Here is a 14,611-nt window from a genome sequence, read left to right as displayed (position 1 = left end):
AGAGCCTGATGTCATGGACAGCAATGCACACAGTTTATTAAGTAATTGTGCACTTTAAAAATGTTACCTTGGTATCGGATCGGTACTCAGTATCGGCCAATACTGAATCTCAGGTATCGAAATCGGTATCGGAAGCAAAAAAGGTGGATCGGAGCATCCCTAGTTCAAATTGGCTTTGTTCTTGAAATGCAGACACATAAGAGTGGCGAACTCTGGTTATCCGGTCTGCAGGTTGTTGACGCCACAGAGTGTCCTCTGTATGATAAGGCCTGAATCTCTCTGCAAACTGCTTGAAGGAGAGAGAAAGGAGACAGAGGAGTTCCACATTCGAGGAAACAAATTATGTCATCAAACGGTGTTGAAGCGTTGACCCTATTTAACTATTGACTCCCTTGCAAAAATCAAGCAGAGACCGAACAACTAAGCTGTAGTTTGTTGTAAGCTAATAACCCATCACCCTCCCCCTATGTTCATCGTGAGGGTGGCCCCCAAGTCAATAAAAGACAAGGTTCTTCTCACGACTCCATCCTACAGCGATTCGCCGGACTCATTTCGATTTTTGGGAGTATGAGCTAAAGCTAATTTACAGTGACTAAAGTGCATTTTCCAAGCTTCCTGAACCTGTTTTGAGCCTTTTTTATAGGCCCTGTCAAAGTCATGCAGTACATTAAAAGTGAATCCGACATCAAATGCACATCAGCCTCAGCAAGGTCCTCAACATTTTCATTAGCTTTTCGTTTCAATCTGCTAATCTCATTCCAGTCAACCTTCTGCTGTAGTGCTTTTCTGCACCACATCTTAAGCCTTTTCCATCATTCTATCTCTGATCTAGGGTTTGCCATGCCCTTATCATACAAAACATCACCAAGAGGTTTCTTCACATTCCTTATATCTGCGGCTGACAGGTCTTTTCTCACATCCGCTACCTCCTTTAACCATTTAAACACGTCTTTGGCGTTTGCAGGCACGTAGTTGTAATGGATTTCATCATGACCCTGAATCTCATGATCCATTAACACGTTTCCATCCATTGTTTTCTGAATATAAACTTCAGTTTTCTTTTGGCCTTTTTTAACATCAACCCTCAAGGGTCTGAGTCTTGCCTTTGCTCCCTGAAATTCATCAGAATCAGTTTCTGTGTCATAATCAGTATCACAGGATTTAAGGATTTTCCGTTCTCTTATAGAAGGAGGTTTTTGCTTCTCTTTCTCCTTTTTACCCTGTTCAGAATGATCTTCGAACTCCTTATACCTGTCCTGAAGAGTTGTTATTTCTGCAGTCATAACTTCCTTCTCTTCGTTACAGTTTTCCACCTGGGATTTTAAATCATCACACCTATCTTGAAATCCCCTCAGTTTGCTTTCCATAACTTCTTTCTCCCTGTTATGGGTATCTTTGTCTACTTTCATTTCCCATTTCCTGCATTTAGACAAGGTAACAAGAGTCCAAGGAACCTGCCTTGATTCTCTTTTCCTCATTCTCTCAATTTTTTTCATACTGTCCTGATGTCATTAGGCTCCCAAATGGCACCTTTCTGAGCTTCAATCTTAAATTTTTCAACTATTTCTGCCTCTGTTTGTTTAGTGTCAAATCAGATAATTTATCTGACAATTCCACAGCTATTTCGTGTAGTCTAATCTCTACATCACCCTTAGTTTCAGACATCTTTTCGTCTATAGTTTTGTTTCCTGACATTGCCATACCCATAATGAACAATTAGAATCAATCCCCTAACACACACAGAGTTAAACCACGGTACCGATTTACTTTTGATTCTTTAGATGGAAATGACAAACAACCAACTCACACTGCTGTAGGCGCGCCCCAGTTGCAGCAGCACGATGAGGAGGAGACCTGCAGGGTTTCCCTTCGTACCTCTTGTCCGTCACAAGTCCGGTTGTTCAGCTGTCATTCCATCCTGCCGACAGCGCCATATGATAGATCCAACTATGAGATATGGCTTGTAGATCTTATAGATCTAAACTTTTGAGTCCAGTTTCACTAGATCTCTCTCCGTCAGGAACAAATTACACCTGGAGATATCAACTCTGTTGTGAGTCAATCCTTTAACCCAAACAACAGAGATATAGAGCTGAAGGGAAGAACAGCAGGCAGGAGACGAAGTGATGTTAAATAGACAGACAAATGATTTATTGAATAATTTCAGGTATGCGTTGATTCTCAGTCAAGCTCTGCCAAACTTCGTCTGACTAGAAACAGATTCAATATGTGTTTTTAACCATTCAAGATAACAGTATCAAAACATTGTCTCATGACATTATTATGGACCTTGAGATGGAGACCAACGGATACTCATATCAGCATAAAACACAATAACATCTCCCAATGAGGTTAAACAACAGGAAAGTAAGGAGCAAATAATATGAATAGAAGTGAATAATAAAATAAAGGAATGAATACATATGATGAATATTGTAATAAATGTGATAAATGAAATAGAATATTAAAATGAAATAAACAAGAAACAAGTGTATGTTTCTATCCAGTTCTATCGTAACGTAACATGTTTCTACTTGTTAAGTGTGTCCCATCCGCTTAGAAATACATGCTTTCTCTGGATCTTCACGGCCACTAGCTCATTTGGGCCAAAAACATGAAATACGTCATTAAAGTAGTCAAGCGCTTAAGTGACCGCAAGTGGGGGTATTTTAGGGAAACCGTGCGGCCGCCATTTTGGGGTGAAGATGCTTTATAACCTACATGGTTTCCAACGAGCCAAGGCTTTTTTGTCATGTTTTATTATCATTCAGGTTGAAATTGAGCTTTAATGTTTTTTAACAAAGCAACCAATATTGGCATTGCGATAGCAAAAAGCCGGGTTGCTTTCACCCCAAAATGCGGTAATCGCAGGGAGCTACTGTTGCAATATACTAAAATGAATCTTTTGACCCCGGAATGCACACATTGGCCCCCTTTGTTTAGTCATGAGGCGTTAAATGTCGACAATAAACACGAGCGATTATCATCCCGTTGTGGACAAGCTTTTAAATTGATCACCATCTGCATGACATTTCTTTGTCTATTTACTCATTAATGTATGCTGCAGAACGCTATAGCCTACATATTTGTTTGTGTGTGCGCACAATGCTTCAATCATTTCCAAATACTTGTATGCATATATTAAAATGCATTAACAGCAGTACAAAATTAGTGCTTTACTGTGTACATTGATTTGTTGATTTCTTTAAATCCTAGTTCTGAAAATTACACTCAACATGAATACAGTATGTTCATTTAGATGCATCGGACAGTGTTGTAATGTCACAACTAAAGTCTGGCTTTAACTGCATGATTTAAGCTTGAATATAGGTGTTGACTCAGAAATGCTAAAATTCTTTTCCACGCATCCTCTTGTGCATATGCATGCGGTTTCGTCTGTCCACCCCACAGCATGACAACTGCAAAAACACACAAACAGATGGACACATGCCATGTTCACAATGAAACAGATACTAAAAATAATAACAATACAGATGTGATGCTATACACCAGTGGTTCTCAACTCTTGCCCGTGAGATCTTCTTTCTTACCGAGTTTAGCCCCAACTCTGATAAAACATCTGAAGAGGCATATCGCATTAAAGTACCGCTTGAATGATTCAAATGTGTACCGAGCAATCTGCACTTGAATCGCTATCGCGGTACTAATCTCATACGCTGAATGATTTGCGCACCGCCGCATTAAATTGAACGCATGTATTCCTAAAGACGCTGATTAGCTTGTTCATGTTTTTTATATCAGAGTAGGGGCTAAACTTTACATTACATTTTACATTCATGCATTCGGCCGATGCTTTTATCCAAAGCGACTTATATTGCTTTATCCTATACCCTTTTACATGGGTATTTGCAATCCCATGGAATCGAACCCACAACCTTATTTTGTTAACGCAATGCTCTTACCACTGAGCTACAGGAAACCTGTACACTCAGCAGGACAACTGATCTCGCTGGACAGAGTTGAGAACCACTGCTATATGCAGAATGAACAATTAAAAAAAAACAAATAAGGAGAGCACATAATGGATGCATACCCTTCTCACTCCCTCGAAAAGTAAAGTTACTGGCACGAGAGTGAGGTGTGTAAGGAGGTTCGATCAGATGACCCGCACCAGGATACATCAGGACTTCCAACAAGTTAAGATTTCCTGCTTTTGCCATCATCTTTTTAATCTGGGTTTAAAGATCACGGGTAAAATCACAACATTCACAGTTAATAATAAATAAGACAATGTTGTACAAATGTACATAATTGCGATGTTAGTCGATATTACTGTAATAATTGAGATTGACAAAAGAGAATTAACTTTGTGAAGTGCAAGAATCAAGAGCTCAACTAAAATGAAAACTGATCATAATAATGGTGACATCAAATTAATCTTGTGTTCATTGTCTAAAAAAGGGGTTTTGAAGACATTTATTATTTGGTCTATAAAAGCAATTGATGCGATCTTCTGTTTCTGACCATTTCTAAGTAAATTCAAGCTTCTCTGGATAATTCATATTTAGTTTAATTATTCAATATTTATCATTCATAAAAAGGAGATGAACTGTTGTCGGCAGGGTTGCCAACTCTTTTCAATGGAAAGTATGTAAAGCCTGCCCGAAAATTCACAAAATGTCGCCAGATCACATCATACACTAATTTGCATATCAGCGACGTCATCACGTAGTATCTGACAAGCTAAGCTCTTCAAGTCTGCATCATATCTCTTCTCTCTGAGCTGTCGTATATATTATTATATTAAAACAATTCACCCAAATGCACAATAAATAGGTTCTTAAGTTCTATTTTTATAATAAATTATTTTTGTGTTTCTGTTTGCAGACAACAAAATCTATGTAATAGTGAGAGAACTCAATCCCTTTAAACTACACACCAGCAGTAATTTTCATTGATCAGCTAAAATCCGTCTGTGATAATGTTTACACGTCCATAGTCATGGCGTTTCATTATCAAATGCTCAAACAAGGTCAATAAGTGAATAGTTCTTGGAAACACTGTTTAAACTGCGAATCTCATTCTCAGTGCAGTCTTCTACTGCTTCTCTCTGGTGGGTGCTCACACTGTACAGAGTAGACAGAGAGGCAGTACTGCGCTGGGAAGGGAAAAACTTGCTCTAGCGGGGCAATAAAAGTGAAGCAGAATGTTTGGATTTGTCGCCAAGGCTTATTTAGAAAGTAGCTAGATTTGTTGCTAGTCACTTTTTGAAAAATAAGTCGCTAAAGTGGTCTGAAAAGTCGCTAAATATAGCGACAAAGTTGCCAAGTTGGCAACACCGGTTGTCGGTTCTATAAACTAATATTACTCCACTTTTATACGTATTATTATTGAGAAATATTAGGTATTATCTAATTTCTTTTAGTGTGTCATGATGGCCCATGTCTGATAAATTTAGGTACTCTTTGCATAAAAACATAGAATAGAATCTACTCTACTCTATCTAATAGAGTGCATATTTTTCCTTCATTTTATTGAGTAGATTCAGTAAAATTTAACTGATTTGCATGGGTAATATTTACTTACCCTCAAAAATATTTTTTTCATTAAATACATCCTGTAAATGTAAATAATTAAGACTCACATCATCAGCAGATTCAACCGAAGGCCAGTTCTGATCATCACCAGCGTTCACCAACAGAAGTGGACATTTTATTCTCCCAACCTTTGTACATTATAACAAACAGACAGTTTACACTTAAGTACAAAAACAGACTAATAAACTCATGTTGACGTTCTACTCACGTCTACTTTGAGACTTGTATCTGAGGGAATCAGCAAGAGCATGTCTCTGTAGATTATCTGGTTAACCTCATTCATACGTATCTTAAATTTATTCCTGAAATTAACATTTTCCATTAGCATTCATTATTTGGAACAAACATAATTTTTCTGAAGTGTGGGTTTTATACAAGGGGTTTATGTTTTGTGAATAACTTGGCCAAGTGACACAATGCCAAGACTGTTTTCAAAGATATTTAAAAACCCTGTGCCTGCAGGATTTTATTTCAGGTTACCCCCAATAATCCCCCTCCCAATATAAAGATCTCACACATACAAATACCAAATAGGCCTACTCAAGAAATGCCACTAAAATAATTAATATATAAGATAAATCTTGCTTATAGTGGTTTGAATCTTACTCTCCTCCTTCCTGTTTAAGCACCTCCTCGCTGTTCATTTTAATCTCAGTTAGCATGATCATTAGTGCAAGTCCAGTAAGCCTGCTGTCTTTCATAGCTTTGCTCCATGCACACACTGCCGTTTCGAAAGTGACGATCGCATTTAAATACCGGAATGTATTCGCCAAATTATCAATCCATGTGTGAACGGAACAGGTATAGTCTCTCCCGGATAAAGTGGGTGTCACATGGGCGAGGCTGTTCTAGCATTTTACGGATATTTGAAATTTTATCAAATTAATTTTTTGGTTTATTTTCGGTTAATCTTTGTTGGTTGTTTTTATCTATGAAGATATGGCAACATGTTAAAACAGATTGTGAGAACTGCTAACCACAGCCACATTTTATTTTACAATAGGCCTCTATTTATTTATTTACTCTCATTCTCTCTTGCTTTCTCAATATATCATAAGTCTACACAGATTACTAATCAATTTTAAATACCATTTCAATATTTAAACATAAATAAAATTATAGCTAGCGCCCTCTTATGGTACGCACAGTGTGTACAGTGTATGGCTACAGGGGCCCATAAATACTATTAATGAGGTAATTGTACAGACCTTAACATTAGTATAGTTGTTTAATAGTGCTAAAGCGTTCTTACAATCTCAGTTAAACTGTATTTTAATTCTGCTTTAGATGTGTAGATGTATAAAAATATGAAGAATCTTACTTTATAATCTCCTCCAATATTCCAGAAAGAGATTTATCGACAGGAATCCCATGACTTGCACTGATACATATACAGCACTGGGGCTACAATAGAAATGAAGACTCAAGACTACCAAAAAGCTACATCTAAAATGTAAATACGTGCATGTTTATGCCGGTAAAAAGAAAAACCTTGATGATTTCTGAGTAGGCTGCCATACTGAGTGTGATTGCAGATCCAAATGATAGTCCAAGCATAGCCAGTCGTTCTCTTTGTACCTTTGGATGATTCTGCAGGATTAGATATGCTTTCTACAGAAATCACCAAAGACAAATCCAGTTGATAACAATGCCACATCTTCAAAGATCTAAAGTCTATGCTGTAGAAGATCTGAATAACCTCAAAGTATGACAAGTCAACATCTGCGGTGCTCCGCTCGTCGGTAGCCAAGTACTCTAGTGCCAGCGAGGCAAAGCCATGAGATGCAAGCAGGGCTGAGCGATACTCAACTAAACCACCACCTCCTCCCCACAAGTCCAGCACTCCTGGGTAAGGTCCTGGTCCTAACGAATATTAGCCAAGCAAAAGTAGCAACTTCAAGCAAAGAACCGGTATGATGACATGTACATTCTGGATTGAATCAAAATTTAATGCAAAGAATTACAAAATAATTATATAAACAGATGGTGAATTATTTAAACTGACAACTGGACTATGTGTGTGTTATTTATACAAATTGGCGCCGCGAATGGCTGCCTCGGTGTGGAGCTCTCCGGTTGTTTTAACCTGTATGTGCACTGGAAGCTTCTGTCACTAAGACAATTCCTTGTGTGGCCAAGCACTTGGCAATAAAGCTCTTTGTGATTCTGAAATATATGCGCTTTTCTGACCGGATATATTGAGGAACAAAGTTCCAGAACGAGTAAAAATGGCTGTCGTTCGTTTTCCCCGATCGAATTCCCATTGGCAAAAGGGACCACTTAGTAATGTTAGCCGGTCGACAGCAACATCATCTAAACTTGTACATTAAACAACAAACAAACAACCAAACAACAGAAGTTGTGACAATCAGGCTTTGTGTCACGGTCCACTGTCTGCCCTCATTCAACACCGGACTTCAGTACATAATCCATTTCACCCCACACGCTAGTGTAGTAGAGTAGGCGGGGCGAGACCGTGGTTTGAGTCCGGTGAGTAATTGTGAATTAGCGCCAGCTGTGCGCACACCGGGCTCGAATCACGTAGGAGATGGGAGCATAAAAGGAACGAGCGACCGGACCGTCGAAGAGAGAGGACCGGGCCCGAACTTGTTTTACGTTTGTATTTATATTGGTATTTATGTTTATGTTTTGTTCGCCGGCGGTCGTCCGTGAGGGGCCGCCGGCTGTTATTATTTATATTAAAACTTGTTTAATGTTTTCCGGTTCCCGACTCCTTCCTTCCATTTTATTGAGATGTGTTACAGTGGTGCCGAAACCCGGGAGGAAGGAGAGACATGCTGTCGGAGAGTCCTCGCCGCCGAGTGGCCTCGCGGTGCCGGAGAGTTCGGGCAGCGCGGACGAAGGGCGTCCGCCAGTGGCTGCCCGAAGCGGTGGAACCGTCAAAACTTCGGTGGAACGGCGACCTTTGCTGCCGCGCCCCTGGGTCGAGGTGGGGTGGCTTTCGTCCAAGTGGGAGCGGGGGGGTTGCCGCCGTCCGCCAGAGGCCGGAGCCTGTGTCCGTCCCCCGAGGGGGAGGAGCAGGGGGCGGAAGTGCCGGGTGAGCCACCGCCTGCCAGAGGCCGGAGCTTGCGTCCGTCCGCCCAAGGGGGAGGAACAGGGGACGGGGAACCTGCCCCGACTCCCGGATAAAGGAGGAGCCACCGCCGGCCGCCAGGGGGCGGACGGTCGAGCCGTCCACCGAAGCCCCAGGGCCACCGCAAGGCACCGCGAAGGAGAGTACTCCGGCTGGTTGAGGAACGAGCGGCAGCATGTCGGGAAACCGGATTTTTTTTTCCTCTCTCCCCTCTCTCTTTCCGGTCGCTCCGAGGGCTCCCGTCTCCGTTGTCTCGTCTCGTCGCTGCATACCCCCCACCCCAACCCCCCCCCGAGGGAGGGGGAGGGAGCTTGCACAGTCGCGGGGGTACCCCCCGGCCTGTGAGGGGTGATGGGGGTATGTAGTAGAGTAGGCGGGGCGAGACCGTGGTTCGTGTGCTGTGCGCACACCGGGCTCGAATCACGTAGGAGATGGGAGCATAAAAGGAACGAGCGACCGGACCGTCGAAGAGAGAGGACCGGGCCCGAACTTATGTTATGTTTGTATTTATATTATGTTCATGTTTTGTTCGCCGGCGGTCATCCGTGAGGGGCCGCCGGCTGTTATATTAATTTATTAAATGTTTAAATGTTTGCCGACTCCTTCCTTCCATTTTATTGAGATTTGTTACAGCTAGTTTAATTAGTTCGTACCTGATCCACATCATCTGGACATCATTAGATAATCCCCATCTACTGTCTTCGCCTGTAATCTTTCCTATTTCAATTATCTCCTTAGATCAGTTCTTTGTCATGTATTGGTGTTGTGTATGTCCCTGTGTATTCTTCATCTTGGATTACATTAAAATATATTGACTTATCTGCGCCTCTCTAGTGATCCTTGCAAGAGCCGTTTCAGAAAATGTAGAGTGAGCGTCTTCATGTTTTCCTCGTATTTTGCCCATTTTTTTATTTTCTGTTTATTGTCATGGATCACCTGGTCGGTATCCTTCTACTGCTGGAGGAGCGGTACTTTTCCCTTATGGATCAAGTCTCCAACCATACCCACTATCCAGACAACTGCCTCTGTAGTTTCTACAGGAAAGGCCTGAACGACACATGGATGGCACAGTTGTCGGGAGATGGTCCTAGTGGCAGTTTCGCCGAGTTTGTGGAATGGGTGCTGGTGAGTAACAACTCACCGCCCACCATCGGCCTCCCCGACGAGGAGCTCACCAGCCCCACTCCGGACCCAGAGCTCAGCCCTACATCATGCCTGAGCCCACAATGGACGGAGAGCCATCGCCTGCCGCAACCAAAGAGCTATTGCCATCAGAAGCCACAAAGCTGAGGATTGCCCCGGAGCCAGAGCCTCATTGCACGTCCAACAAGTTGTGAGAGCCGGCTGATGGTGTATGAAACAGTGGAAAACGAGGGCACGGAGGAAAGCTCCACCCACTGCATCGCTGCTGAGGCTGAGTTTATACTGGACTGGTGGGTAAAATTGGAAGTACTCTGTTAACTACCTGTTTGCCCTGGGGAAGTGATGTATTGATGATCCATGATTCCCTATGCCGTTCGCAGTGTCCTTCGAACTGAACATGTAGCATGTTAAACGATGCAGCTCATTCACTCAGAGGCCGATCAGCCAGACTACATATTTGAATAGCAGGATCACTCCTCCACGAATCGCAACGAGTTATATGGACTCAATGCAGCCCAACTCGCAAAATAGACTAAAACTAAATTGAATAGTGGTGCGCCATTGTCACACATAAACAAACACAACGAGAAACTCACTTCACATGAACACGAAGCTCTGTCTAATGCACCCCAAAAACTGCACGTGTGCTACACTGGTAAATTTATTTTCGCACAGAGTTTTCTTGTAGCGCGTGCAACATATATGTGTATAAAAGCATCTGCCAAATGAATAAATGTATATTGTATAAAATGTATAAATGTATATTGTATTAAATGAATAAATGTATAAATGCATATGTAAATGTTCCAATGTATATTTTACTTTGTTTTTCAGCATTGTTTTAAGTCTGCTTTTAGAGACAGTGTCACATTTTTGCACAAAGTAACCCTAAACTAAACAGCAGTGTGACAAATGAACCATGTGTGAGCTAGGGATGCACAATATATTATTGGTCATTTCAATATTTGCCGATACATGGTGATTTTAAATCTTATTCAATAGGTCCGATATATTATATCTGATCAATTATAAATCATTTCCTTAAAATTGAACCATTCGGTGCACATTGCTTAAAGTTAAAACACAATACAGTACGTACTGTCGTCCGGTCATGATCATTCATTTTCTGCTAAAACATTACTGCAAAACATTGTTGATGTAGGTACAGTATGAAGGTGTTTATGAATATGTAAATTAGAAGAACAAAAGCAGACTGGGATTAGGACTAAGGATTTCTGCTTTAAAAACCTTTTTGATTTGTGGTAATGGAGAACACATTTCTGGGTTTCACTGGAAGAACATCTATAATTTATTTATTAAATAAACATTACCAGAAAAGTTAAAAGTAGTAGTAAAGTAGGCTTGGTAAATGATTTTCGGAAAAAGAGAACTAATTGTTATTGTATTTGCTGTAATTAGTGTTTTAAAATTATTGCAGCTGCTTTGATTCAGGCTCAGAAATATTTATATTATTATTTAGATACTGTATATCGGTTTTCAATGAAAAAAAAATTGTTATCGACTTGGTTCAAAATGTACATATTGGTGAATCCCTAATATAAGCATTATTTCTAGATCTATGCAAAGTGTAAAATCCCTAAGAGAGAACATGAAATCCCTTACAGAGAAAGTGTTAGTATTGTCTTAAAATGTGTTCGGGTTTGATTCATCTTCGGATTATCCAAAATTTATTTGGGTGTTTAAAACACCTAAACGGTATGCAACATTGTGCAATGTGCATACATCAATTATTGAAACAAATTCTTACAAAATGCTGCAATTGTTATACTTCATGGTTTTGAGTTTACATGTGTGTGTCTTTACCTGGAGGAAGGAATAATGTTCCTCGTACTCCTTTTTCTCTGACATTCACCCTCTGCACACCTGGTGCCATGTACCAGCGCTCTGTGACACTGGTTGCCAATGCTGGTTGCTTGGCGAAGCCTTGAGACACATGACCGCTATATACTGAAATATGAACTACCATCGGTGAAAGTACATCCATCTTGCGTAACCTTGAACATAGAGATTGCAAAGTAAGATTATGTAAGGAAAGAGAAAAAAAAGACAAATGCAGGCCACAACAATCAGGTCTCATCATTATAGTTTTATAGTTCATGTTTCTAAGGGAATAGATTTGAACTGTGTTAGAATCTTCACATTTTGTAAATCTGAGTTACCTGAGTCCACTTCGACTTCCCGGTACAGGCCTCATGCTCCACAGCAAACCCATTGGCTCTGTCCCTTCATAAGTGCCCCCCAAACATTCATCTTGGGCCACTAAATTTCATACAACAGGGTATTATTTACATAAGATGTCTGTAGAATTCTTAACTGTTATAAAAAGTTACACTGAATGCAAACTGTAGTCACTCATTTTGTAAAGTTATGGAATTATACTTTTTATCAATTCGAGGTTATCCAATTTTTTTATTTTACTTTATCTTAATATAGATATTTTTTATAACTTTTTACCAATCCTTTACACTAAATTTCTTTGTATTTTACACATGACCAAATCCAAAAATCCTTATTCTTCTTATACCTTTTATTCTTATATACTTTAAAGTTTCTTATAGCTTAAATAAAGGCATTCTTCTTCTCATATCAAATTATTTAATAGTTGGTGTGGGTCATTCATCCGATTGTACTACGCACCTGTCACTGTTCCATATTCATCACTGATATAATGTCCAAACGCCTCCCAGAAGTCCTTGTCCTCAGATTGATGTAAAGAGTGCAGCGTTGCTGCCTGGTTTGGCAATAAATTATCTATGACAATCTGAATCCTCTCGTCCACCAGACATCGACTGGGCTGAACAGATAGCAACAGATTTTCCACCATCTCAATGTTCACAGTCCTATAGTTATTCATTAGAGATAAAAGTGTTAGCAAGTTTTTAGACATTTTCTAATGATTTTACTTTTGAACTATATTAAGATGCATTTTTTTCAAGGGGGGCAAAAACATACAAGAGTTTAGAGCAATATGCAAGTAGCTTCCCCTGCACTGAAGTTAACTTCACAGTAAACTTTAACCTGAAAGTCTATGTAGCATTACATCTATGTGCGGACTCTTGACCAAGAAGGCTAAGATGCCAGATGGGACACAAAGTGCTCTGACATGACTGTTTACTTCTACTAACCATTGTAATGATTAATGCTGTCCTTGGTTTGTCCCCCTACATTCTCAAACTATTTGTAGGCTATATATGTGATTATACAGTAAACTTAAAATATGCATTATATAAAAATACATAGGCCTATAAATATTATAATAATTGTGCATGTTTTAAAAAAAAACTAACCGTCAATGTTTAAAGACCTCAGCATTAAAAGATTTCAAGTTTTGTTAGTTTTGACAAAACACGCATATACCAACTTTTAATAAGACACTCGAGAACCAATGAGATTTTAAATCCATGAGGTCCCAGCAGCATATCTGAATTTAGGACTTGGATCCGTTCATTTATTTTCATTAATTTTAATTTAGCTAATTAAGCAAAAAATATTAACAGTTTTCTATCACAAATGTATTGTTGCGCTTCAGAGGACATTTACTAAACCACTAGAGTGTTTTGTATTACTTTAATGATCGATGTATGTTCTGTTTGAAGCTTATACATTTGAGTATCGAGTAACAACATGACTGCAGGTTGTTCCACTGTTTAAAGATTTAAATAACGTTACCTTCACGAGGCTGAGTAAATTATAAGAGATTAATAATTTTTGGTTTAATCCTTCTTTTGATGGAAAGTTTGATTCCAGAGTAATTTTGTAGGGGAGTCTTGCTCATAAAATAAACCTACTTTGCAGAAATCAATGTGATTAAGTCCAATTGGTGATGATTTCTTTTAGATAACTAATTCAATAAGTATAAAAACTTAAAAGATTTTTTTTTAAAAGAGATAAAAAGTTATAGGCTTCAACTGCACGCATCAATGCTGATGAAGTAGAATGTCCAGAATTAATTGCCATAAACAACTAAAATCATATTTGTAAAACTGGTCAATATAGTTTATTACCAGACCGAATTAGGAATACTAAAATACAGAATAAAAAAAATCTAATTTGAAAGCTTACCTTTAGGATATTAAATAGGGCATGCGGATGAAAACCCGATATCTTGATGGTTGTTATCAAATGTAACTTATACTTCTAATGACGAAATGCTACCTTTGAAACAGTAGTATTGAGAGTTTACAGCACTAAAGGTCATTTAGACCTTGTTCAGAAGGTTTTTTGTGCCACTACTATGCAGGCCCTGTAGCACTTGGCTCCGCCTACATGAGCCAATCAGTACATTCTCACAGGCTTCATTGATGTCACCTGTGCCCACAGTTTCTTATACCTCTTTGTTTGGTGGAATATGTAGAGCAGGGTTCCCAAACATTTCAGCCCGTGACCCCCAAAATAACCGTGCCAGTGACTGGAGACCCCCACTATCCTCTGAGGTGGTTGAAGAATACAAACATTGCGCACAACTGCGCACATGCACTCATTAGGTCTATCTAAACATGTGCATAACGACTACACAATAGAGCAGTTTAAAAGAATATTATTTCATACTGATTTACTCATTACTTGTTGTTATATAAACTATGACCTGTTACTACAGATGGTCGAATTTCTCAAACTGATTCAATTGCTGATGGATGTACTCTGCCCTCTTTTCGTACCTGAGGATGACTGCCCCGCTTACTCGGGCGCTTCTCCGCCCTCCTTCGCTGGCCTCCCTGCATTGTCTTTGGTCAATATTAATCAATGTTTCATTTCGACAAATAAAAATAATCCTTAACTTGAAGCCTGTAAAAAT

General features: G+C 39.6%; 1 protein-coding gene across 3 annotated transcripts; it reads right to left on the bottom strand.

Moving 5' to 3' along the window:
- Nucleotides 1–2,124: 2,124 nt before the first annotated feature.
- LOC130421146 (acyl-coenzyme A thioesterase 1-like) lies at nucleotides 2,125–14,012 on the bottom strand. Of its 3 annotated transcripts, none has more exons than XM_056748877.1 (11): nucleotides 13,879–14,012; nucleotides 12,454–12,656; nucleotides 11,976–12,075; nucleotides 11,620–11,810; nucleotides 7,258–7,421; nucleotides 7,050–7,169; nucleotides 6,880–6,962; nucleotides 5,767–5,860; nucleotides 5,606–5,686; nucleotides 4,055–4,193; nucleotides 2,125–3,419 (listed from the first exon to the last, which is right to left on the bottom strand). In XM_056748877.1, the coding sequence occupies exons 2-11, from the start codon at nucleotides 12,638–12,640 to the stop codon at nucleotides 3,289–3,291; spliced, it is 1,290 nt and encodes a 429-aa protein (XP_056604855.1). In that variant the 5' UTR covers nucleotides 12,641–12,656; nucleotides 13,879–14,012; the 3' UTR covers nucleotides 2,125–3,288. The 3 variants fall into 3 exon arrangements, with proteins under 3 accessions (XP_056604855.1, XP_056604856.1, XP_056604857.1); XM_056748878.1 differs by having other exon boundaries at nucleotides 7,050–7,148; XM_056748879.1 differs by having other exon boundaries at nucleotides 7,050–7,136.
- Between the last annotated feature and the right edge of the window lie 599 nt (nucleotides 14,013–14,611).

The sequence above is a fragment of the Triplophysa dalaica genome, chromosome 5, assembly GCF_015846415.1.
Source record: "Triplophysa dalaica isolate WHDGS20190420 chromosome 5, ASM1584641v1, whole genome shotgun sequence".
Taxonomy (NCBI): domain Eukaryota; kingdom Metazoa; phylum Chordata; class Actinopteri; order Cypriniformes; family Nemacheilidae; genus Triplophysa; species Triplophysa dalaica.
This window is presented reverse-complemented; position numbering and strand designations above follow the sequence as displayed.